At 40.8% G+C, this 26,968-nt stretch overlaps 1 protein-coding gene and 2 long non-coding RNA genes across 3 annotated transcripts in view; 1 reads left to right on the top strand and 2 right to left on the bottom strand.

Moving 5' to 3' along the window:
• LOC111612131 overlaps positions 1 to 19,116 on the bottom strand; it is a 33,174-nt gene extending 14,058 nt beyond the window's left edge. The window contains exons 1-3 of the long non-coding RNA XR_002754422.1: positions 18,723 to 19,116; positions 17,955 to 18,071; positions 8,453 to 8,592 (exon numbers count right to left, since the gene is read on the bottom strand). This is a non-coding gene — a long non-coding RNA (uncharacterized LOC111612131). The remainder of the gene's footprint in view (positions 1 to 8,452; positions 8,593 to 17,954; positions 18,072 to 18,722) is intronic.
• On the top strand, positions 966 to 21,591 carry c19h14orf132 (chromosome 19 C14orf132 homolog). Its single transcript, XM_023352157.1, has 2 exons — positions 966 to 1,266; positions 19,115 to 21,591. Exons 1-2 carry the CDS (start codon positions 1,240 to 1,242, stop codon positions 19,349 to 19,351), a joined length of 264 nt encoding a protein of 87 aa, XP_023207925.1. The 5' UTR covers positions 966 to 1,239; the 3' UTR covers positions 19,352 to 21,591.
• LOC111612132 overlaps positions 21,177 to 26,968 on the bottom strand; it is a 5,886-nt gene continuing 94 nt past the window's right edge. Inside the window, exons 2-4 of the long non-coding RNA XR_002754423.1 lie at positions 25,861 to 26,881; positions 22,682 to 22,810; positions 21,177 to 21,259 (exon numbers count right to left, since the gene is read on the bottom strand). This is a non-coding gene — a long non-coding RNA (uncharacterized LOC111612132). The remainder of the gene's footprint in view (positions 21,260 to 22,681; positions 22,811 to 25,860; positions 26,882 to 26,968) is intronic.

The raw sequence follows: 26,968 nt of genomic DNA, 5'->3' as shown, positions 1-26,968 counted from the left end.
AATTTGATTATATCCAAAAGAAAGCTGAGGAATTTAAAAAATGTATTAGAATAAAGAAATTATTTATTATATGAAGTATGAGATTTGGTCACAGGATTAAAAAACACTTAAAATATTCATCAGATATTCTACAGGTTGATATGTTCACTGAGGACAAATGGAAAAAATACAATATATTTCCAAATACACACGAGATATTAATTAGAAATTTAAATAGAATAAAAGTAAATTGGAAGTGGAGGAATTGCTTCAGAGCTCATCTGGGGACGCAGTTTTTCCAGAGTTTTTAGTTCTTTAGATATTTTGGAAACGACCTGGTAGCATCATAGCATCTGTCCGAACTCTAATATAGAAGGTGGCGCTAATGCACCTTAAAGTTGTTTGCCAACCGCCATAAAAATTACAAGAAGAATATTAGAGGGTTTTTTGGTCCTGTTAGACAATTTGTCCTGAATTGTCCAGAAAACTGAGCCAATTGGACCAATAAACCTTCTGCTTCCTCCTCTGGCCCGTCTGTCGCCTCCCCTGTGAGTCCAGCTACAGGCCGCCTGGTTACAGTCAGGAAAATGTGTCAAACCACTGAAAGAAAGATTTAACACATGCAGGAGGCGTAGGAGAGGAAGACAGAACAGATCCGGTTCCTTTAACGGGTCAAAGCGATCCAGAAAAACTGTTACTGCTCTTTTGAATTGGACCTCATGAACGTCTGCATGGCGGCAGCAGCAGCGGCGCTGCCAGGGGAACCGCTGCTGACCATGGATCTTTGGTCCACTGAAGTCATTCTGAAGAAAATTAATAGGTTGGTATTTTCATTTTATTTTATTTTTTATTTGGGAAAAAGCTGCTGCTGGAAAACAATACATTTTAATGTTTTATTTCACACATGTTGATTAGAGGAACCAGAGAGAGAGAGAGAGGACTCACACCTCCTCTGTTATGATGTGACAGCCTTCCTCCTCCTCCTCCTCCTCCTCCTCCTTTTCCTCCTCCTCTGTGTCTCTCCCACATCTCTCCATCACTCCGTGTGCTTCGCCTCTCCTCCTCTTCCTCGGGGTTTCCTCCTCAGACCCAGCACCATGTTTCTGACGCGAGGTCGGTCGGTGTGTTTTCGGACCGGCTGGATGCTGTGAGCGGCGGGAAGCGGAGCCAGACTCTCATCCTTCACTGAGTGCCTTTGTTCGCAGCAGCAGCAGCAGCAGCAGCAGCAGCAGCAGCAGCAGCAGCAGCAGCAGCAGCAGCATGGATCTGTCCTTCATGGCCGCGCAGGTCGGTGGCTGTTCTGAACTTTCCTTTAATTAGTCGGCTCTCTGATTGAATGGGTGTGGCTGGTCAGCAGGTCAGAGCGCGCGGACTTTACCAGCCTTCCGGTTTTCATCCTGCTCAGCTCAGACGGAAACAGTTCGTCTATTAATAACACCGGTATTATTTTTGCTATTTTTATAATATTGAGAGCAGATTCCTCTGAAAGTTCATCAGGTTTCTGTTCGCTTCGGTCCAGACAAAATATTTCTGAGGAGCAACAGTGTTTTAATACTGTCTAATGTTCCTGTTTCTTCTTCTGCGGGGGTAATTAGGCTAAATCATATCACCGTAATTGGTGCGAAAATAATAATTCCTGCTTTGTATAATAATGCTATTCATGTTGCATCTCGTTTGGAGGAAGATGAGGAGCTTCTGCTGCGCTGACGTTTCTAAACCACCGTGTCGGTTTGTTTCCTTTCATGAAATCCCTCAGAAAGTGTCAGAGGAAACTGTTTTTTTTTCAGTTTGATTCCCCTTCCTCACCTGTTGCTGCACACTGTCAGTCAGCTGGCCCAAATAAAGCCCCTTCATGTTTCCTCTTTTGTTTACATGAAAAGCAGATATGGATGTTCAGAAATGTTTAGTTGAGAAAAACAAACTTTAATGATGCAGAAACTAGAGCACCTTCCATCTGAATACATATATATATATATATATATATATATATATATATATATATATATATATATATATATATATATATATATATATATATATATGTGTGTGTGTGTGTGTGTGTGTGTGTGTGTGTCATAATTTTGCAGCTTTTCCTTTGTCAGAACTGCAGCTCTCAATAACTCTGGTAGAAATTCACCAAGTAATCGATCCATGTTTGCTTTGTTTTGCTACATAAATCTTTGAAAACATTATTCTGGTTTGTCTTCTGCAGGTTTTGCTTTAGCATTTAAAGTTTAATTGAAGCCACAGAGACTCATTCATTTAGCTCAGACACAGAAAAAAGCTGAAATATGTCCAAACATGCAGGCAGCTACAACTACAGGCTGACTACCAGAGCAGATAGCTTCACTAATTACGCAATGAAAAATATTCTACAGTTAGAACTACTACAAAATTATTGAGAATTTAATTTAATCTCTGTGTTAAAATCAAAATATCAAAGGTTTGAGATATTAAACTTTTAAAATTCAATATCTTGAACCTGACATATTTCTTCTTTAAGGTTTGTCTGCCTCTCCTACCGGGTCGTTTCTGTTTTCAGGTTTGTTTCCATTAGAGCCTGGTTTCACCCTCCGTCCTGCCAGCGGTTTGCTTCGCTCCAGACTTTCTCCATGCAGCTATTAAGGAGCTCATTGCATTATGTTTTTCTGCTCAGGGCTTTTCTGAAGGGCCACACGCTCAGAAATCTTTCCTTAAATCAAGGCCGTCTAAATGGAAATGCATCGGGGCGTGGGCTCATCTGAGAACAGAGATGTTCTGCTGGAAGCAGGAAGGAGAGCTGGGTAAACACTCTGCTTCCTGCACGAAGGACAGAGACTCTCATGAAAACCTTGAGAAACATTTGAACAAATATAACTTTCAGTCATGTTCTCTTGGATAATTTAAACAGAAACAGGTGAATCTGCAGGCAACCAAAACAAGATGGAGGTGATAATCAATCATGACTGATTATTTGTTTTCCATGAAGAACTAAAGGAAACAAACAGACTCTTCTGCAGATATAGTTGCTCTTGAATTGAAAATCAACAAAACATTGTAACTTTTTGACAGTTAAAAAGGAGAAAAGTTTTAAATACTGAAAAATAAAGACTTGCAGAGTCAGGAAGGCAGCAGGACATGGAGCTGGTGGGAACAGAATAAACAAAACAGAACCAGGAGCTTAAATACTGAACCAGGATGGAGTCTGACAGGAACCACACCGCAAATATCTCAGTACACTTGGAATAAGACAAAACTAACTTACAGGTAACTTTTCAGCAAGAAATGGGAGCTTTTCTAAAGTCAATAATCCCTTAATACTGACTAACAAGTTCTAGTTTCACTGGGAGATTATTTCACCTACAACATGGCAAAATGTTTTGGTACAAGTGAAATAATCTTCCAGTGAAACTTTGTCATTTTTTTGAGAGCCAGACTTTCAGAGGATAACAGGAAGGCTATAAGTCTATACAGATGATTAAAGGACATCCTCTTATAACACACTTCTTAACGTTCTTACAGATGGATCAAAATCAGAGCAAAGAGCATCATTTCTTTCATTTCATGTTATTTTTTAAAGGGTCATAGTTTATTCACTAATTTTACACTGAAGGAATTTAAAGATGATATTAAATTACAATATAAAATTATATTTAGCTGCAAACAGAACCACAGTGTAGTTGCTCAACAAACTGAAGCATTTATTATTGCAACCCAAACAGCTGATTAAATGCTGACTGGTAGCAGAGGAAGCTGTTTGTTTTTTTACCTCTGGATGAACTTAAACACACAAATATTATTATTTTCCTCCCATAGCTCTGCAGTTTTCAAAAATGAGGCATCAGGTTTACTGAAGGTCCAAACTGCTTCACAGCTGGTCGCTGCTGCGGCTCATTAAAGATGAAACCTCAGTGGCCAAAAGCAGAAGAGTTCAAAACCAGTTCAGCTTCCCTTACCTGGAGGTGAGCGCCTCCTTTTCCTGTTTGGTTTAAATGTTAAAGACTCGGCTGGCTCTGCTCTGCTCCTCTTCTCTGTTTTATGAGCCACTTCTGAAAAATCATTCTGATTTTATGCACAGGAGGTTTCTGACTCTAGAAGCGTGATTGTACGTTTCCCCTGAATATAACGCAGAAATCAAACCGATCTAAGCTTCAGATCCCTGCAGTCTGACGACATGCAGAGGTTTCCTCTCTGACATGAAATCAGACTAAATCTGATGTCTTCCTTCAGTCTTTCCACATATTGTTCCTGTTCTGTGAGGTGAACCGTCTTTCCTGCATCATGATGCTGCCACCGCCATGCAGCTGTTCTCAGGCTGTTAGCTTCTCTCTTCTTCCTCATTATAGCCAAATATTTCAAACTTAGCCTCATCAGATTTTTTATGGTTCTTTGGGAGTTCTGGCCTTTTCCTGTCTGATTGGCTTTTCTGCTCATTTTAGTCTAAAACCCTTTTTGCTGATTAACCTTCTGTTCATCTCTGGACACAGAACTGAACTGGATGGTTTGATTGTTGGACATTTCTGGTTAAACTTGAATATAATTGTTTAGATGAACAGAAGCTTCAGGTTTTCTGCAGCTTTTCTCCTCCTGGTATTTTTGCTGATTCCTCTGGATTTTGCCACACAAGGACAGTTTGAGGGATTACCTTGAAATTTAGCTAAAGGTGCATTTTTCTCAGATTTAGTAAGAAAAGAAAAGTTTTCAACTTTATCATGAATAAAACACATATTGTTGAATTTCCCAGCAGTTTCTAATTTTGTAATAATTTCCTGGTAGATTTCTGGTTTGGATATTCAGTTTTCAGCTGAATCCTTGGTGGTTTCTTAGTTTATGATTTTTTTCTGCTCATTTCATTTTGTTTCTGTTCTGTTCACCTGATCTTGATGCCTATTTGATTTGTTTACATCACAATGAAAAAAAAAACAATCAAAAAAGCCAAAAATTAAAATTCAGAGATGAGAAATGACGACTTTAACTGGAGGACGTTTCCTTCCTGGCGGCCCAGAAAATTTCACCGCTTTTTTGACATTGAAATAATTTCTTTGCTGAGGGGTTTTATGCCCAGACGTCACTTAAAAAAAGAGTTTCTGCCTTAACTTCTTTTATTGATTTTCTTCCTGCTAGTAATGAAGAACCAGATCATTGCTCCTGTGGTTTACTCCAGCTTCTAGTACATTTAAATCTATTTGAAATTAAAATCTCTTTTCTGAAAATAATCATGCAGTTAAAGTTGGGAGCATGCATCATGTGCGTCCTGCTGCAGACCAAAGCTGACTGTTGTTTGGCTCTTTTATCACAGAAACTTGGGGAAATACTGTTTGTACAATATGTTTGTGTAATAATTTTCCTTTGGTATTAATGCCTCAGTAGTTAAAAATAAAAGGCGTCATTCATTAGGCTGCAACCTGCGCTGTGAAACGAGGCCTGATGGGTGACAGTCACTGCGGATGCTCAGCTGAACCCAACAAGGCAAATTATTCTTTATCTTTCAATTAGACTTCATCCTCTGGGGATGAAGACTTTAATGTTTCTGTTCTGTCTGCTTTCTTTTGTAAAGCTGCTTGACCTCTGAGTGTATGCTGAAGTCAGATGGATGCAGAAATGGTAGAAACAGAAACAGGAGACAAACCGTCACCAGATCTGAGTCCAGCAGAGAAGCTTTAGGATTCGGTGAAACGGGATTTTAACTCTAAATTTAATCTGAGGTTAACATTTTATCCTCAGCAGCTTCCACGCATTAAAGCTTCGACTCATGATCTATTTATCAAAACCGTGAAATAAATGGTTCTGTGAGCTTCTGTTATCTCTGTGTAAAGTGCAGAGCCGTTGACTGGATGGAGACGGGAGCTTCGTGTTTCAGACCTAGTGGAGATTAACTCTGGTGTGTTCTGGACGGGACTCGTTTCCATTCTGTGTTCCTGCCAGACTCAGCCTGGCGGTGTTTCCTGTCCAGATCAGGCTGCCTGGCAGCTCTGGACGTCTGCTTGTTTCTCACACAATGTGAGACATCCATCAGCATCTTGTCGCTTCCAGTCATGTGAAGAAATCAGGACACTCCATTACATATTCAGAACTTTCTGAGAAAATGTTCACATAATACATATTTTTTAAATTACAGTTAAACACCCAAACTATTTATTTCATTATGTAAATGACCAGAAACTTCTGTATTGTAAGATGAAAAGGTTCCTTTGGATCCATGTCTTGGTCCAGTTGGTGGACTTACTGCCGTGTTTCGGATCATCGTCCTGTTACAGGACCCAGTTCTGGTTCTGATTTTATTTTTACAGATGGTTTCTCACCTTCTCTCTGATTCCCAGCAGACAGTGAGGTTCTGCAGACCCAACCATGACACTTCCACTTCCATGCTTCAATGCTAACTCCTGGAAGGCAGTGTGTGGTCGGGGCCCGGTGTGTCCTCTGTTCTGGTGTCCAAATAATCCAAATAATTCAAGTTTAGGCTAAACAGCCTAAACCTGTTTTTAGGTTTGTGTATTTCTTCTGGGGTCAAAGAAAGCAGACAAGAGTAAATGGAGGATTATGGAGGTGATGCTTGTCTCCATCTGAACTTCCAGCTAACTTTGGGAACCCTGAGGGGGAACTGGCAAGACCACTTTGTGTTTTCTACTTTGATGCCAAGTTTCATCTTGAAACAGAAAGTCCTTGAGGGCCGGTGCCAGCTGAGTAGATGATTAAAGGTAGTGAGACACAGAGACAGGCTGCAGGCTCAATAAGATTTGTTTGTGCACCACTGCCGCCTCGTATGAAGGCAGAATACAGAAAAGCAAGTTCAGTAGTTCACAAATGAGATTATTTTCTCGCTAAGCAGTCTTTCTGAAAGATCAGCCGGGCTAAAGCCTAAATCATGACCGCCTTTGTTCTCGGCTGCAGAAAAATATTGAATTACATAATCACATTATCTTCTCACAATGTGTTTATGCCTCGACTGACCCCTTTAAAGACCTCCTGGTCCCGGTAATTGGAGGTTATTTGAAGAGAGCAATAATGGAGCTGCAGCCTTTTCATCTTTAGGAGTTCATTTCCCCTCAGGCCAGCGTTCGCTACAAACATCTTTTTATGAAAGCTGTTGTCTTGACAAACTTAACATCCACCCTGATTTTCAAGTCGTCTTCCTCTTTTATGACCCTGAAGAGCTTCAGGCTGAGAAAACATCCGTGTATGCCAAAGGAGAGCGAGATCGTCACTGAAAAGGCAGAGAACAACCCTGAGAGTGACTGAAGAGGAAAACATGCAGCTGTTGTTGTTCTGCTGCTTCACTTCATGACCAGTTACAAACTGGATCCCAGTGCTCCCAGTCCGTGCTTGGCCTTCCATTCAGTCCCGTGTTTTTAAATTCCCAAACAGACGATGGAGCGTCTGCTAATGAAAGTTTTCCCGCTTCGTTTCGTCTGAATCCGTCTGGGGATAAACGAGTCGGTTTCTTCTGAAAATAACCAGCAGGTTGATCCGGGCCTCAGAGCCGCGCTGCCTCCAGGAACGGGTCGTGTTAAGGCTTCCTGTTTCACGTCGCTACTGAAACGTCCGGTTCACCATCGCTCTGTTGGAATGCTTCATTTTTTAATGTCTTCTAACACAATACTTCACCATGTAGGGTTCAGAGGTCATGGACGTCCAGCTTGACCTTTACAACCTGAAGTCCTTTCATGTTGCTGTCCTTCATAATTCTTGAATGATTTGCTTGTTGAGTCGTAGCGTTGAGGAACCTGATGGGCTGAACATGCAGGCAGAGCCGTCTGAACTGGGATTCAAACCCAACAGTGAGCAGCTGACGCCTGCAGGCTGCTGCTTTTACTCAACTAGACGTTTTTTAAAGGGCAGAATTTTAATAATTCATTTTATTTGTTGTTTTGTTTATTTATTTTGGATACTACAAACAAGTTCTAGTGTTAAATGTTTGTTAGAAATTAAAGTTTATGGAGAGTTATAGAGATTGTACTTGTATTATTACACCACTACATTACTTGAAAATTATTCTGAAAACATGATCATTTATCTCAATAACCTTTGAACTGATTTATTGTTAAAACTTTGAAACAGTTTGTGAAACCTTTAAACTGAAAACTTCTCTGGATTTTCTCCTACAGTCGATGGAAATCTGCCAGGATTTGCTCGCGGTTCATTCGTCTCTGATTCAGGATAACTGATCAGCAGCAGCAGAGTCCAGTTAACGGACCGGAACAGAAACCCTCAGTTTCTCTGCTCTGTGTGAATTTGGTGGTCAGATTTCTCTGCCAATCTTTTGCACCTCAGTGACTTCGTGTTGCACAAAGTCCTGCGATGATTGAAACGGAGAGCAGAGGAGGAAAGTATGAAGCTGCAGTCTGCACCATGTTCCTTGTTACACTGGCATTAATATCTGAATTATGCATAATGATGTGTATAATTTATTATTGACTCATTGAGAGATGATTTTCAGATTTTCTGAAGCTGTTAGTGATCAGATCCTGGAGGTTAGAGGAGCAGAGAGTTGAACCTGTCAGGCTGCAGGTGATTCTGAAGACGCCGTCGTTGATCTTCATCATATTTCCTGACGTCCTCCATGATTACTGATGAACAAGTCGGCAGATCCAGGCTGTTGTTAGACTCTTCCTCTGCTTTCAACATTTCTACGACCTGCAATGTCAGAAATCATTTGTTGTAGATCATAAATTTAAACATGCTGTCCATTTTATATATTTTTTTATTTCAGTGTAACTTCTTTGTCTTTTGATTGACTCCTGGAGAAAATCCTGCTTTTACAGTCTCAGCGTGACGTTGGGTTTGATGATCAGGGCGGTTCCCCAAAGCAGATCAGACAGACGCTTTCCCTCTGATTCCACTTATTTATTACTTCATTTATTTTCAGGGAGCTGATGCTGTGCAGCACTGCACTGCAAAAACACAAAATCTTACCAAGTATTATTGTCTAGTTTCTACAGCAAATATGCCAAAGACTAAAGAGAAAAACCTGACGCCTCCATCTTGTTTCCATCTGGTGAAGAAGGAAGTTGCTCTCAGCGTCTTCAGAGGTTTTTGTGTCGTTTCCTTCAGTGGTTCTTGGTGCAGCGCCCCCACAGGCCAGGAGGGGAACAGGTTGGTTTGACTCAGAACCACAGCAGCTGGAGGTGGAGCAGATGATGGAGTTCTGGTTCCAGTAGAACCAGGTCGACCGGACCATCAGGAGGAAAACTCTATTGTTCGCTAATGAACCTGTGAGGTTTTCACAGAACAGCTGAGCTGCTGCATTTCTGCTCAGATTAAATTACACCTCTAATTCTGAAGCCAGTCGGTTCCACAGGATTTTATTCAGGTGTGTCAGGGTAAAGCGAGGTCAACACAAATGCATGCCACACTTTTAAGATTTTGTGAAACCTTTAAACTATTCCTATTTTTGCACGGCAACATGAAGCAGTCTGTCTCATAGTAAATTTCTGCCACTTTCACCTGAAAAAGCTTTGAAATATTCGATCTTCCTGCTGGACGGATCCCAGCAGAACCGCCACCCTAATGCTCCCTCTTCAGCGCCGCTCTCTCCTCTCTGTCTGTAGTTCTGCTTCTTTCCACCATCAGATTTATAGAAGCTGTTATTTTTCCAACAGGCTGCAGCTTTTTATGATATTGAACTCAAGACAAATCAGAATGTTCCTCTCATTTCAGGCGCATGCAACTTTAATGCCCATCTGATGAATCAGGCACTTACTGTTGAGTCAGTTACATTACGTATGGAAATCATTGGGAATGGCTGCTGTTATGCATGAGTGGAAGAGGAGTACAGCAGCTTTGATTTTCTTTTTCTACATCTTTAATTTTTTACGATGGCACTCGGAGTTGTGAATCAGTTCACAAGTTGGATTTCAGAGTCCTGCTTGCAGAAGTTATTACGGGTCGAACCGTTGATGTTGCTCTGAGCTTCCCTGAGTAAAGCTTCTCTATAGAAGATTTTAAAACCTTTCAATTGTTTGATTGTTTCTTTCACTGCAAACAGACTCTGTGATGGGATTATGTGTTATTAAACATGATGTTATTATGCTGGCTGCATATTTCGGGGCCTGTTTGTAAGAATTGCATAACCCTGCAGCATTTGTTGCTGGAATCTGTTTAACCAGCCAGGTAATGCAAACACATTCATACTCCATTCTAATTTTGAGACAATTTCTCTTCATTAGATTTGAGTTCTGTTTGGTTGCAGCAGAAAAAGCTTCTTGAATAAAATCTGCTTGCCGTAATATGAGGCTGACAGTCTCAGCGATCCATTTATTCATATCACAGACTGATGGACAGAAGGCGTGGGGTAATAAACATGAGCCTCGTGTTTTCCTTCTGAATAATCTGTGCACAGATTGGCTGTTTTTGCATTTTGTCACATTTTCTGTAAGCGGCTGTTGGTCCAAACGGTGGCTAACGCTAACACACGGTGATGTCAGCGTCCATCCAGAGGGACGGGCTGCTGGACGCTTCCTGAGATCTGTGCTCTAACTAGGCCAACATGACACACGTGTGACAAATTCATGACACCGACCCGACCGGCCTCGTCCTGCAGGGGAAACACACACAGCCTGAGACAGCGAGCGCTGGAGCGGCCGGCCCACCGATTTATCCTCACAGCTGCTGACCAGCTCAAGGTTCTTCACTGAGTCGGTTAAAACGTTCTGGATGGATTTCAAAGAGTTCACACCTCCTGAACCGTGAAACTACAAACATCCATCTGAAGTGTAGCTGGTCCTTGTCTTCATAAACTGCCTAACTAATCAGAGTCCAGCCAACTCTGGAGGAGCTGCAGAGACTTCAGCTCAGGTTGATAAGACAAATAAAAGAATCCAGATTTAACCATGCACACCAGGAAGCAATTAAATCATCAGCTGATCAGTGTTAATTCATGGTCGCCATGGCAACAACACTGAAAAAGCGAAGAAACGCTATTTCACGGAGGCAGACGTTGATGTGAAGGAGAGAGTCGACAAAATATTATTTTTGGTAGCCATAGAGACGGCGCAACAAATAAAAGTTGCAGACTGCCATCGGTACTTTAGGAGGCGGCTGGTTAAAGGTCATAACACTGCTGCGTTCTGGGGTTAGGACCTGACTCCTGATGGGGGAGCCACCGCCCCCTGCAGGTCATAGAGGAGGAGTGCATCAGATCAGGCCTGAAAACGTTTGAACTTCCTTCCTGATTCTAATATTTGCAAAATCTTCAAACAGATTTTGGAAGTTTGCTGGAACATTTAAAATTCTGCAGCGAAACGCAAAGAGGTTTCACTGCAGTATTTATATTTATGTTAAGTTAAATTATTTAATATGAAGTGTCCTTATTAAAGCTTTGGCTCAGCAGCAGAAGCATAAATAACTCGGCTGTTTTGAATGATTATGATTAAAGTTTGATTATGGATGGAAATTAAACATGTGAGGAATTATGTTGCAGTTTGTCTTCAGTTCCTGGTCTGCCAGGTTCCTGTGTCTCCTCCTCGTTTGCTGAGGGATCAGACTTTCTCCCAACAAGCTTGTTGTTTATAGATCCCAACCTGTGGTTGGAAGGTTTCAGGTTTTGTGCTTCTGCTGCGTTTTTAAATGAAACTCCTGGATTTAATAGCGAACTGGTGAGAAGAAATGGTTCAAATAAGGACAAAACCCCCAGAAAAGGAGCAAATACTTTTCCACAGAACCGTATTTCCATCAACCTCATGCAGGCTTCATTTCACAGCAGCTTCCTGTCGGGTATAAATTGAATCCATGTTTAAGTTCCTGTCATCCTCTCAGTTTCTGTTTCCCCCGATCTCGTCGTTTTTCTGTCTAACGGCTGCTGGCTGCCACCGGAGCTCTCCTGGGCCCCCGTGATTAATTATCTCCCCTGGTCGATGTGAGGAGTCCTGCAGGCGCGTCTCACTTTCATTTGCTTACACTAATCCTGGGGCTTTTCAATTACAGCTGCTACAGTTTCTCCTTCATTCCAGAGGAAGTGTTCAGGAGGCAGGGCATAAATCAATATGATGAGAAAATCAATGTGGTTCATTATCAACATGTCATGAATAAATGCAGGAATCCTTGATGGCTGTTTCTGTGTTAATATAAAAACTGACCTTATTTAATAAGTCAGCTCTTCTTAATGTGAAGATTAAATATTGTATAAAAGTCAGATTTATTTGGTCACATGCCATCAGATCATTTGCTGAGCCTGTTTAGGATTTTCTATTGCAAGAAAACTAAACAAATAAGACAAACATTCAAAGATATCTCAACTATTTGGTAACCAAAAACCCAATAACAAACATTACTTTTTACTTTTAAAGATCAAAGATTGCGTTATTATTTCCATATTTCCATGCATCTGATAATCAGAAAAATGTGACTTTCATAAATAAAATAGTATTTCAGATTCTGGTCCATTCGATAATAGAAACAGGAAAAAGTTTCACTGATATTTTTCCCAGATGGAAGTTTGTGCTCATTAAATAAAATCCTTATTAAGGGTTTTTGCAGGCAGTCATGAGAGCATGTTGTGTAAATATGCAACAACTGACTTTGCAAGTTGCTGTGGTGGTTGAAAATTATAATTAGGAATGCAAATATTAATATAACCACAGGAGGAAACCTGATGCTGAGGAAGGCAGTAATTAATGGGACATGATATTAAGAGAAGAGCAACAGATGAATGAAAATCACAATCTGCTTCCAGAACATCTTTGGTTTGTGAGAATAATTTCCTAAAGATGCTAAACAGAGAAATGTCTGATGATTAAGAAATATGACTGAGGAGAAGAAGACCTGGAGAAAACTCAAGAGCAGACATGATAAAGTCCTGAATGGATCCACTCTGAGCGGATCCACTCTGAGCAGATCCACTCTGAGCGGATCCACTCTAAACAGATCCACTCTGAGCGGATCCACTCCACTCTGAACGGATCCACTCTGAATGGATCCACTCTAAACAGATCCACTCTGAGTGGATCCACTCTGAGCAGATCCACTCTGAATGGATCCACTCCACTCTGAACGGATCTGGAGTTCATGGAGAATCGTGGTTTCTGGTGTTTCTGTTCATGTGATATTAATGCTGTAATATCAGTTTAAATGACATTTTTCTTCCTCTTCTATCATCAGTGGTGAGCGCTCGTCCACAAACTAGCTAATAGAAAAGCTAATTTTTTAATTAGTGCTTTATTTAACTATAAAACCGTTTAGCACTCTTAGCTTCCCTTAAATGTATTTTTCCATATAAATTTTAATAATTTATGGAGGTTTTATAAACTTTTATTTGAATAAAGTTCAACATTTGTGTTGAAGTTTTGTTTATTGACAGACATTTAAATTCATGCTCTTATTTTGAAGTGAAGACTATTCACCCAGTAGAGAAATAAACAAAATACAATATTTAAGAACATTATAGAAGATGTAATTTATAATGTCAAAATGAAACTGGTTCTCCAGGGTTGTGGTATTTTAAGGGCAGATATCATTTGGACTGATGTTAGCTTCTGCTAACAGTGTGTTGTGAAGCGCTTTAGTATTAGCGTAATGTTGATGACGAGTGTTTTAGCATTAGCATAATGTTGATGACGAGTGTTTTAGCATTAGCATAATGTTGATGACGAGTGTTTTGGCATTAGCATAATGTTGATGACGAGTGTTTTAGCATTAGCGTAATGTTGATGACGAGTGTTTTAGCATTAGCGTAATGTTGATGACGAGTGTTTTAGCATTAGCGTAATGTTGATGACGAGTGTTTTAGCATTAGCGTAATGTTGATGACGAGTGTTTTAGCATTAGCGTAATGTTGATGACGAGTGTTTTAGCATTAGCGTAATGTTGATGATGAGTGTTTTAGCATTAGCGTAATGTTGATGACGAGTGTTTTAGGATTAGTGCAGCTAACATGTTAGCTCGCGGTTCCCAGCGCAGGATTCCTCTGCATGTCTGAGCTTCTGTCTCTAAAGCATCATAAAAATCATCAGTCAGTGAAAATCCTCTCATCTGCTCTGGTTTCCCAGCATGCAGAGCAGGAATCTCAAATCAGATTCCAGTTTTGTCTTTACGTCACTTCAGAACCTCCATTAGATCACAGCTGAACTGAACCTGCATGTGTCATGGAACCGAACCGAGGCCGAGCTTCAGGTCAGGAACTGATGCTGAACGGATCGGAGGTTTTTACTGGAGTTAAACTGAACATAAAGTAAATAAAACCTTTAAGCTGCTGGAGAACTGGAGCAGCAGCGAGGCTTGGCTACTGGTTCTGCTTTCAATCCGTCCTGCTGCTTTTCATGTTGGATGATTGGAACTCTCTTTAAATCTTCATGATCATTCTTAGAAGCAGGAATTCAGGTCAGCTTTGCTGCATAATCCAAATCCTCACCCGAGTGTGGAACAGAAGGAAGGAGTGAGCAGCTGAACCGGCGCTGAAGTCCAAACGACCAGGAGGACGGAGACAAACACGGACCGGCAGAACCATCAGGCTGGATGAAGCCGCCGCGCTGCGACCCGAACATGGAGCCACAGAGCGCTCCATGTTCGGGTCTCTGGACGGAGACAGGAACAAAGAGCGGCCTGTGTGTGTGTGTGTGTGTGTGTGTGTGTGTGTGTGTGTGTGTGTGTGTGTGTGTGTGTGTGTGTGTGTGTGTGTGTGTGTGTGAACCGTTTAGCAGCTTTCTGAATCAGAAAACAAACTTTAATATTCTCCATGATTAACTGAAACAACAATAGAATATATTATTAGCCAAATTATCAACCTCCACATTCAGCATTTCAAATGGTTAAGATGACCAAACATAGCTGCATTTTACCCTCCATGTTTTTAAGAAGACCTTTCCATCGTCCTCTCCGCTCTGACCATGAGTCACAATAATGAGACAGGAAATAATTTCAGGTCCAGGTTCAGTCCAGAGAGAAACATGAACCGGAGTTATTGCTCATTCGTGTTATTAGAAAAGTATAATAAGTTTTTCTCCGTCACACCAAACTTCTGTTGCTCTGACAGATTGATCGAGGCGTCAGGAGAAAATCACTCAGGCTGGTCTTGTTCTATTGAGTAATAAGATTTATTTAAAAATGCTGCTGGCCACTGAGACTGGAGGAAAATCAATGGAGCCGTAAATCTGCCTGGTAACCAGAAGCTTCAACACCTCAGACTGAGAGAAAAGATTTACGACACGAGGAGTTCAACCTTCAACCTCTGCTCACTGAAAGGCCAACTCTGTTGTTTTCCTCATTATCTCCTTTTTTAATGGTTTAGATTCTGTTTATCTGCTTTGCTGGTCTGTGAAGCCAGTAGATGAAGCTTTATGTTATGAATGTGGCCATTTTCTTAGGGTCGACGCTGAAGTGACCGATGGAGGTTTGGGACATGAACGTTTCATCGCTGCGTCTGCATCACAACAGACAAACTTTGCTGAAGTTCAGGGAGACATTTGGGAATCTGCTGTAAACATCCAGCTGCTCTGCTGGAGAGAAAACTGAAGCTAAATCTCATTACCGTCGGTACCGGAGCAGGAAGTGAAGCCACGCAGGTTTCTGCTCTCTGTGGCCACATTAAAGCGTCAGCCAATCAGCAGAGAGCACACTGCTACCAGCTGGCGCCGCTAAAGCTAATCACTGTTGGGTCAAAGCAATGCAGAACACAACAGAACCACTGAGTTCTGGATCGCTGAGACTTCCGCCTTTTCTGTTCGCCTCACGTCATAAAACATTTTAATCCAATTAAAACAGCATAAATATTATCTACGTCTGGTCAGAGGTGGAGGCATTTACTTTTTTTTAATGACTTTTAGGATAATTTTAACTTTTACTTGAGTAATATTTCTGGATTTTCTACCCACTGAATGAAAACAAACATGTTTTAAGCAAAAATTCACCAGACACAACATGAAATGACTGATCATTTGTACTCAATACTCAGCAGACGTTTCACCTAAGTAAGTAATTTAGTCATTTCCTGGACGTTACTTTCTACTTTTACTTGAGTGAAAATATGTTGAAGTATTTCTACTCGTAATGGGTTTAGGTGTTTAGTCCTCTGCCTGTAGTGCAGGACGCAGCAGGCCGTCTTTCCCTTTTCTTCCACTTGTTGCCCCCGGCAACATCTGCGTACAGGAAACGTTTCCCACCAGGACTTCCTCTAAATGTTCTCCAGTAAATTCACTTTCACACAATCTGGTCTCCAGAAATATCAAAGCTGAACAATCAAATATTTATGTAGGTTTTGGGTTTGTTCTCATCCCAGAATCGGCCCAGTTTTATTCAGAGCACATCCCCTCTGCAGACGGCTCTCTGTGGACGGGTTACTAATAAATTAAACATAAATATGAAGAATGGAGACACGGCTGAAAGCATCAGCTGTCTGACGGGGTAAGAACCCCGAGGAGAGGCTCGTTGTTACCGCTCTGCTCATCGTCTCTGAGCAGATTGAAATGTAAGAATCAGATCGGCTCCATCCATCAGGCAGATTGATTTATGCTGCAGTGAATAAATATGTTGTTATAAAACAGTTTGAAGATCAGCTGCAGTCTGAGACCCTGAAGGCTGAAAAGTTTAAATGAGTGAGTTCTGAAGCTACTGGTTGATTTCTACATTGATGTCTTGATTGAAGAAGATGAAGCTGTATGCTTTTTTTTTTTCAACGGGGGCCTTGGCCCCCCGGCTCCCCCACTGGGGGGCGCCACTGCCCAGGTTGTCCCAAATTGTTTAAAAGTTCATTTTAGTGAATGTAAACTTCTGATCTCATTTAATCTCATCCGTAAATCTGTAACTGTGCGTGGTTCAGTTGGTAATCAAGGTATTCTAATCAGGAACTGATCATTTCCCATGATGCTTTGCTGCAGTTTGAAGTCGTCGATCTGAGCTGCCTGCTGTAAATTCAGTTTCTCGATACTCTGAAGCAATAAAATAAGGAGCTTTATTTTATTTTTAACATATTTTTAAGATTCAGGCTGAGTTTTAACATCTTGAGCGTCAGAAAGGTTTTGATTTCGTTGCTGTATTTTCAGTTTGATGTCTTTACTGCCGGCGCTGCGGATCCCCGCTGACCTTGAACGTTGCGTGTCTGTGTGTGTAAGAGGCAGAAATGTTGTGACATGGTGAACTAATCAGCACTTCCTGAGCCTGAGTGAGGAGCTGAGCTTCTTCCTGTCTGCCTCCATCAGGCTCATCAGAGCAGCAGCTTTCTCTTCGTCTGTAACATCGGAATATTTTCTAACCATAAAACTTTCCTAGAATACAAACTTTTCATGAGCTTTAATTAAAACAACTAAAAATAAAAGGTTAAAGTGAATGACAATATGTCTAATAAATAAGTTTCCCTGTTTGCCTTGAACACCTGAATTAAAATAAATGAATAACCAGATATATTGGGAATCATCTCTAAATTAATTTTTATTTGAGTTAGGGGAAATGAGAGGTTTGTCTCCTCCTTCATTTCTTTAGAAGCTCATTAAAGTTTAAATCTCAGTTTTACTGAAACTTTAGTTTCCAGGTTTGATAATCAGAGTTTTAGGTTTTTTATTCTCGTTTTGTCACATTAAAAAATAATTTTAAAAGTTTTTTGTTTTTTTTTAGAGCCAGGATCAAATTCAACCCAGAATACTTTTAAAACTGATAAATAATTATTTCCAGTATGCTCATATAAAATATGAAGAGAAGGAAAAACAGCCAAGCCAGATTTAGAAATAAAAAAATTACGTCTTTTTCAGCAGTAAATGTTTTTAAGTTTAATTTTCTACAGCAAATTGAAATAGTTCAGGATTAAATTTGGGGATTAAATTAGATTTTTACTCACCAGTTTCTGTTTGTCTGATATAAGTTAAGCTCCTTTTCTTTAAAGGCCTGTTTATATTTATAACAGGGTAAATAAATATAATATAGATTATTTTTCTAAACAGTATAAAGCAACTTTTTGTTGTTTTTGGGTGATAAATTAAATATTAAATTAACAACACAAAACAAACTGTAAAACCTGAAGGACACAGAAAGATGAAACCTTGTTTCTTTACTCCAACATGTTTTCTTCTTCTCACCTGGATGTCAGGGTTTCGGCTGGTTGCTCAGTTTTCCATAAATCCTCTCTGTTCTGTCGTCTTTCTGACGCAACAGGAAATCTGTTTCATCCCTCCGTCGTTTCATCGGAGCTTTAACTGGATAATAAAAACAAGAAGCTGTTGAGTTTTACCTGCTGGCTGTATGATGGACGTCTGTTTAAAGTGATACATAAATGAGAAAATAATTCAGACACACGGTTAAAGATTAGATTGGAAGAAATCTCCAGGAGTGTAAAGTTTAAGTGATGAGCTCAGACCCGGTTCTGAGCAGAACATCAGAACCTGGTTCTGCTCTGCTGCTTCTGAGTGAAAATCTCAGAGGAAACATTTTTCATTTCTTTCTCCATCAGATGTTTTACATCCTGCTTGGCTGAAATTACTTTCTGTTTTCCTTTCACACTTCAGCGCTCGCATCACAAACAGCATTTTGATTAATTGAAGTGAGCGACCGTCCATGGCTGAAGAAATCAGGCCGTTCCAAAGTGAAAACGGTTATTTAGAAGAGACCATGACAACAGAGAGATGTTCTACCAAAGAAAAGGTTTGGTAAACCTCTAACTTATTATTAATGCTAGAAGCGTTAAGTGAGTGAAGCTGGAGAAAAACGTCATCCGGCTGTCAGCTGGTTGCTGATTGGTGCGGCCGGTTCCTCCTCCTCCATCCCTGCACTCAGTGCCAGATGGTCCATCAGATCTGGCCTGTCTGCTGATCTAAGAGCTACAAACACAGAGATGTAAACAGGCTCACCTGGCTGGAGGTGTTCCTGCTCCACAGCTTCTCCGCTCCTGGTTTCTGTCTGTCCGGTCCTGCAGGCGAAACAATCCCCAGTAAAACCGTCTCTGCTGAGTAAACAGCTACTTCCTGTTAAAAGTCTGCTTAACCTTTTGTGGTTTTCATTTTGGGTTCAGAATGAATTATCAGTGTTACACAAACTATCTGTGTTTCCATTACAAACTTTGCCAATTTTCTGCTAAGGCGCGAAAAGCCTGAGTGGCTTTGAGAGGCAGCGCTAACAGATCATCTTCAATAAAAGCTATGTGGAAAAATCAAACTTAATTTGATATATTTTACTGGTTCTGCTGTGTTTCATAAAGACTTTGCCTAAAATCTAATCGAGTTGAATCTTTTTGTGCCTCCAGATCCCAGTCATGACTGGGGCCTTCATGGACTCCTCACCCAACGACGACTACAGCGGCGAGCATTCGCTCTTCAACTCTTCGGCGAGCGTCAACGCGGCGGCCTCGGCCGCCTCGGTGCACGGCCAGCCGGACGAGCAGCAGTCCATGTCCAGCGACGCCATCTGGCTGTGGATCGCCATCATTGCCACTATAGGGAACATCGTGGTGGTGGGCGTGGTCTACGCCTGCACCTTCTGATAGACGAGCTGCACCAACTCTGCAGTCATCCAGACGGTTTTTATGTGTGGAAACAAAACGAGGCTCTGCAGAACCAACGTCCTCCATGTCTGAACTGACCTTCCTCTGCTTCTCACCGGGTTTGTTTAGCTGTTTTAGATCCGCTGACGTTCCAGAGGTCTGATTCGTGACAGTGATGTGTTGACTTCCAGCTTTCTTCGTTGAACAGGAAGGCTGGTTTTTCTCAACGAGTCTCTTTAGCTGAAGATGTTTATGATTAAGAAGATGGTTATTAACTTTATGTTTCTTTGTCCTGTTAGTTATTTTACTTAAATGTATTTTGTGTGTTTTTTCCTGAACAGCAGCTTTCTAGTCACTAGAAAAAGATTAAATTTTGTCCAAATAAATCTTAAATCTTAAGCATCCATGAAACAACCAGAACCCCGTGGAAACGGGTCTGGACTAACCCAGTGTTTCTCCAGGAGGACGAGATGCTGGACACTGAATGAGCTTCCAGTCGGCGCTGAGCTGCTGCTCCACATTTCAGAACCTAAAGCTGTTCTGATGGCCCGGTCGACCCGGTTCTATAGGAACCAAAACTCTAGCATCTGCTCCTCCTCCAGCTGCTGTGGTTCTGTTTGGCGTTCACATATGAATTTGAACCGAACCAGAGTTCACTTTAACCAAACCAGACCGAGGCTTGGAGGACCAGAGGTCAGATTAGCATTCAGACCTCTCCAACCGGACTGGACTTTCTACGTAAACGGACTGCAGTCGGGTTAAAGTGGACTGAACCAGGCTGGAAGGAGCCCAGGCTTGGAACTCAAGCTGATCCAGAACCTTCTGGTGGTTCTGGACTCCTGCGAACATCACTGGGTTCTGGAGGCTGAGCCGACAGGATCCAGCCGATCAGGGCAGCAGGAAGGTCATGTTTCCATGTCAACAGGACTGGATCCAGCAGCAGGGCGGCCAGCTGATTTCTAACACTTCTGACCGAGAGGAGAGAAAAATACCAACTAAAAACCCAACAGAACATGTTTGTCCACTGCCAGCTGAAATACTGAAGCATCCGTCACTTTACAGCCATGAGCATCCATAAATAAGAATATTTCACTACGGTTTTTAGTTAAGATTTGCAGTTTTAGGTGAAAAATAATTAGAAGCACAAGTCAAACTAAAATCTTTGAAACTAGTTTTTACTAAATGATGTTAGAAATGTGTTGAACTGAAGAGACGTGAAGAAGGAAGAAGGGAAATGAATTACAGCGTATTTAATGTAAAACTGAAATAAAACCAGATGTTTAAGGAAAACCTTTCTCCATGTCAGGACTCGGTTCTGACTTGTTGCAGATTAAATGAGTTTTTGAGATTCACCTCTGACTTCACTGGAGCCTGACTGAGTAAAACTGGGTCAGAGCAGCAAATCCGTCCAGGTCAGCAAAACGAGTGGAGGATCATCAATACAAACGTCAGACCCCATCCATTACAACATTTATATTTGGAACACAAAAATGTTTTACTCAGCAGAGAAACGTAGTAAAACTCTGCAGCTCCTTCAGGTTTCCTGCTCTACTGCTGCAGCTGCAGGAGGCCAAGCATAAAGTTTCTGTTGAAGTGATTATTGTTATTATTTAAAAGATTCAGAAAAGCGAAGTTCACCACATGTGGACCAGAAATGCAATAATCAGAAATATCTCTGTAATGAGTGAAGCAGCAGTGAGTCCCAACGTTTCTCTGTCCCAAATCAAACATTAATTAACCTGCAGGCAGAAGCAACTTCTGCTTCTCTCAGAGGAAATGTAATAATCTGATGAACATCTGAGCTGTGAGGTTTGAATCTTTGTTTTCTGAAGTCTGTACTTAGCTTAAAGCAGAAGCTGCCGGGTCCAACGGTCCTGCTTATCGCCTCACATCATCTGATTCTGGTTCCTGGAGAAAAACACACAGTAGCTGTTAGACTAACGTCTCCATCATATAGAGATATAAGCTGATGGTGGAAACACTGCACTTGTTCAAATATTCATTTACAGGAAGCGTCATGGATTACTGTGTCTGCTATATCATGTAAAGACAGTTTATATAAATGTGTCTATAATAATGTGTTAAATATGCGAGTACTTTTACATGTTTAAAGAAAGACTTTTAAATCTGGTTATTTTTATTAAATGGTTGTGGTAGAAATATTTAGACTGTAAACCACAAACATGATGCTCTTTTTGTAAAGACGTAATGTTACTAATAAAGTTTCTGTATTAATGTAAGCAGGATTTCCTTGTTGATTAAATGAACGTTTTAGATATTTAATGTCACTGAAATCATTGGTCAGCAGATGAACACAGTCAGAATCTCAGACCGGTTTGACCCGATGATGCTCAGACGACCTTGACCTGAAGGTCAAACGGTCCATCCTGACAGAGGAACCCATCCTGCTGGGCAGGATCTCCTCTGTGCTATTCGATCTTACGGCTGTTGTGGAACAAACGGGAAGGCTGCTGCAGTTTACAGCCAAACTAGAGAACAAATGATTTCACACGACACTCTGGATGAACGTCTGCAGGCCTGAAGTTGGAACTAAGGAATCTTTATGTGTAAATTGATATTAGTCTGATGCATTCAGGATGCAGAAGTAGCTGAAGCAATTTTTAATTCTCACTGATAACCAACGATCAGACGTTTGGAGACAATTTTCTTTTGAAGAAACTTTGATTTTCTAGCCTTCCAGTTTGTCATTAACTGTTTAAATTAGGAGAAGATGTGACATTATAGCAGTCGCTGTCGCTAGGAATATTTTCAAACAGACAAAATCATTAAGCAGTTTAGCCATTAGCATGGTTAGCGCAGCGGTCTTGATGTGAGTAAAAGACCTTGCTGTTTGTTTAGCCTTCCTGTTATCTGCTCTCTCTCAGCCATGGACATGTTTTACATTTTAAATAGTTTCTTAAATCTCTCGGGTTTTCTCTGACTTGATTTTAAACTCTAAAATATCATCCTATGTTGCCTTCACTGACTGGATAAATATACAATTTTTCAGTTTCAAATCGGTGGGTCACCACTTGGTGTTGATTCAAGCTGAAAACTGGCTGGTAGTCTCTCCACTAACAACAAACATCTAACAGTATTGGCTGAAGCTCCGTTTGCTCCTCACTGTGCTTCCTCACCCTCCTCTTCCTCACTGCTCCTTCGGTTCCTGTCTTCTTTGCCTGGTCTGAACATCTGTAATCTGCACACATCTGTTTGTTCATTAATATTCAGTTTATTTAGGGCTATAAATAGAGGGGATAAAAAAATTAGACACCACTTTGTGTTTTCTGGTTGTAAAATGACTGAAAACTTTTCTACATCCGTTCCCACCTGGAGGTTTGAATCAGCTGCATTAGAGCCGGTGACGTCCGTGGGAAGCTCACCAGACGGATGGAGCTCAGATCCACGATGAGCAGCTGCCACCAGCAGCCAACAGGCCGCTGTTCTCGCCTCCTGATGCTGCAGACAAAAGGGCAAGAAAAGCCAGAGATGAAGGGAAGATCTCAGTGGGCTGCTGCCATGGTGATAGCAGAATGTAAGAGGATTTTTTTTTCCAGCGCTCATCTCTGAAACTTTACCGTCTCTCCTCCTCCTGTGGTTTTTCTCTTTCCTCAAACTAGTTTTTGCATTAAAAGATTTTTGTCCGTTAAGCTAATGTTCATGAAGCTTGTGATCTTATTTAATCATCTACATAAAGATAAGAATCACATTCTGCTAATGAGATCCAGCCTTCACAGAAGGTCAGACAGGATTAAAACTGTTATTAACATTTCATAGAGAAAAGAAAACCGGCTCTCTGTCTCGCTGAGGTTTCCTCCTGCCTCGTCTCGTCTGGTTGGTGAATCCATAGTGTGACAGTGAACAGAGAGCATTAATGCCATCCCGGGGGCTCCACCGCCCCCTGCTGCTGCCACCGCCGCCTCTCACTACGCTTCATTACTCTCTCTACATAATGGCAGCTCTGCATTTAGAAGGACGGCCGCTGCTGGTTTCACTTAGGAGCATCGTTGACTTTCTCTCTGTCAAAAACAGAAACCAAAAGTTTCCCAGCCTGACTTCCCAGGTAGACGATAAGAGAAGTTATGGGGCAGCTGAGCCTTGATACGCCACCTGTAGGAAAACCTGAACCATCTAAATGAGTTTTACATTCGTCTTGGTCTCATCAAGCTGAAGCAGAAAGAGACACAAAGCTTTTAACGCAGCTTAAACAGACGCTTGGTGTCCAGCTGCTGCCCAGTTAAACCTGCTGGTTTCATTGTAAACTCAGCTGCTGCCCAGTTAAACCTGCTGGTTTCATTGTAAACTCAGCTGCTGCCCAGTTAAACCTGCTGGTTTCATTGTAAACTCAGCTGCTGCCCAGTTAAACCTGCTGGTTTCATTGTTAACTCAGCTGCTGCACAGAAACATCCAAACATTTGATTAAAGTCAAACCTTAACAACAGAGATTTCTTTAAACAGCAACTTTTCACCAAAGCAAACAAAATCCCAGGCTGCCGTCCTGAAGCTAATATCTACGCTAGTAAATGTTTAGTAATAAAATGGCGCCTGTTTAAGGTAATATACTTTTTATAAAACATAATACATATTTTACTTGCAATGAATATTGCCACAGTTGAATTTAGTGCAGTGGGTGCAGGGCGTCAGAGCAGCCAACCTTTTATAAAGTTTACTCACCACTGGACAACACACAAAACGAGAGATTATTAGATTCTTTTTTTTCAATTATTTAGCATTTTTGTGGTTGAATTAAAAAAAATACTCACTTGTTCACAAAGGGAAATTAAATAAAAGGATAAATTAAAATAATAGAAACATGCTATTAAACAGTAAAAATGGTTGAAAAATAACATTTTCCTGGTTCTGGAGGAAAATTGATGCACATTTATGGGAGGAGGTTTGATATGGACTCAATTCAAAACAAATAGATTTATTCTCATCCAAACTCATCAGAATTTTAGATATGTGTTTATTTTATTATATGTTGTTTTTCATCTTAATGCAGTGAAAAAATCTGCGAGACAGAAAACATGATAAACATCATCACATCATCAGAGTCTTAATAGTTTTCTCCTCACAGATAATAAATCCATGAGGAGATTTATTATCTGAAACCTGGATGACTCTTTCATCCAGGTCATATCATATTAACCATATTCATAACGCGGAGCTCTCTACTGGTCTGGTTACTGGTGAGGTTGGCAGATTTACTGGCTGCTGCATCAGATGGAGGTTTAATTTCAGCTCAGTGATGTTCCTGTTTACAACAGCAGGGGGAGCCAGAGTGGCATGTTAATAACATGTTAGTTATTACAACCAAACTCAGCAAAACCACCGAATTATTTAAATTATAACATAAAACTGAGCACCAGGTTCTCACTGTGGCGGGTTTTACCAACTGTTACTCCTGCTCAGTAACGGATGGGAATCAGCGGCCTGTTGCCATGGAGACTGAAATGTTTTGCTCCCGTTGTCTGAGAGACAGAGAGAGAGAGAGAGTAAAGGGAGAGAAAGAGAGAGAGACTCCGGGGACTAAAGGAGGGAGAGACAGAGACAGAGACAGAAAGAGAGAGAGACTCCGGGGACTAAAGGAGGGAGAGACAGAGACAGAGACAGAGAGACAGAGAGACAGAGAGAGAGAGAGAGAGACAGAAAGAGAGAGACAGAGACAGAAAGAGAGAGACAGAGACAGAAAGAGAGAGACAGAGACAGAAAGAGAGAGAGACTCCGGGGACTAAAGGAGGGAGAGACAGAGACAGAGACAGAGAGAGAGAGAGAGAGAGACAGAAAGAGAGAGAGACTCCGGGGACTAAAGGAGGGAGAGACAGGGCCGAACAGATGTAGAGAAAATGCCAGGATGACAGAGAGACTCGGACTGATTCAAGTTGTTTTCTGCTCAGTCATGTTTAAAATGTTATTTATAGTTTATGATGGAGGAAAGGTTTGAATAAACAGAAACAAGCTGGTTAAAAATAAAATATCTGCTTTCACAAAACCATATAAGAGCTGTTATGGTCTAATACGGGATCAATGGAAACCAATTTATTTTCAGTAACTTAATCTTTTTTTAAACTTTGCAGACATTTCCTGAAGTTTCCTCTGGGTTTGTTTAGTGGTTGCAGGGTGCGATATGAGCTCTGGCCAGTAGAGGGACCCACAGGTCTGTTTTATTTACAGCCGCTCATTTAATGTTCATGTGAATATCAATAATAATTGTAGCATATAGAGCAATAAGAATGAGATGAGTGCACCACAAAGTTACATTACAGAGTTTAAATGATCACACAGGAGGATAAATACAGAAATCATTATAGTTATTAATAATACATGTAAACCTGCATAGAAACTCATAATCTCACACACAAAAAACATATTTTATTTCTACAAAATCTCTTGTTAACATTTACTCTCAATTAAATAAAATTTTGATTCATGATCTACTTGATATCAAAGTGTTATTTTAGGGATGATGCATGCTGGGTAATAATGTAGGAGTGGAAATACTTCCAAACCTTTTATCTCTGGTTGGTGTTTCTCCAGCCCTGCCTGCGTGTTGCATGTGTCTCTGCTGCAGAACTGCATGACCTGCTCTGCATGACGTCCAGATCTGCTCTGCATGACGTCCAGAGCTGCTGAATCCTTTCCTCACTTTATTCAGGTCAGACAGGAAACTCCTAAAACACAGAGAAACTGATCCAGACCATGAAACGTTTCCTGCTGCTCTTAGTTGAATTTTTCATCTTTCTTTTCTTAATGTTTTCAATATTCTTGTTTTATTTTTCTCCCCTGTATATTCTTATTATTTCTGTTTTTATGAGCAGTACTTGGGTACAGCAGCTGTTTTGAATGGGATTTATAAATAAAGTTGAACTTAATCTTGAATGACAGACGGATTCGTCTGGGATTACATCCAGGAAACAGTTTGATGCTACTCTGCTTTATCACTTCTATTTCCTTAAGCTTCATCCAAATACGCCTTTTTATAAAAATGTTATGCTTCACATTATGTTTAGACTCAGTTTATATTTACATTTGAATGTTGCGTAATGTTTTTTTAAGTATCTAAGAACAGGAATTACAAGTTGCTTCAGCCTGAGAGTTCAAACTTTTTACCACAGCAACCAAAATGTTTTCTCTTCAAATGTTTTCTCCGTTTTCTCTTCAAATGTTTTCTCCGTTTTCTGTCCCAGATGCTTCGTGTTGCTGAAAAACACAGACTGCAGGCTCTGCTAAGTTTCCTCCACCTCACCAGAGGTCAAAGATCATTCCAGAAGTTGTGCTTCAGATATTTTTTCTTCAACTTTTAATCTTTTTTTCTGCTTAATTACATTTATTTTATGAAGGCAGAGTTTGAGTCATAACCACAGAAAGCCTGTAAGAAGCTTGAGGACAGAAAATTCTTTCCAAATCATCGAACTCCCACACACTTTTCTACTATAAACACTTTGAGCCAGAAATGCAAACTTTTAGCTTCGACTGTTGATGCAAACACGTCCATTTCTCTTCTTCCTCCTCAACGTCAGACTTTCTGGACTATTTAAAAAGAAGAATGAAAACAACACAGTTCTGGGTTTAAGGTTAAAAATCTTTCATGTGTTGATGCCACTGATTTATTGGGTG

This window comes from Xiphophorus maculatus, chromosome 19 (assembly GCF_002775205.1).
Source record: "Xiphophorus maculatus strain JP 163 A chromosome 19, X_maculatus-5.0-male, whole genome shotgun sequence".
NCBI classification, from domain to species: Eukaryota; Metazoa; Chordata; class Actinopteri; order Cyprinodontiformes; family Poeciliidae; genus Xiphophorus; species Xiphophorus maculatus.
This window is presented reverse-complemented; position numbering and strand designations above follow the sequence as displayed.

Excerpts from the sequence above, each read along its gene's own strand:
- c19h14orf132 (XM_023352157.1), top strand. The coding sequence starts at position 1,240 with ATGGATCTGTCCTTCATGGCCGCGCAG. Across the intron at positions 1,267-19,114 it reads TGTCCTTCATGGCCGCGCAG|ATCCCAGTCATGACTGGGGC; the intron begins GTCGGTGGCTGT and ends TTGTGCCTCCAG.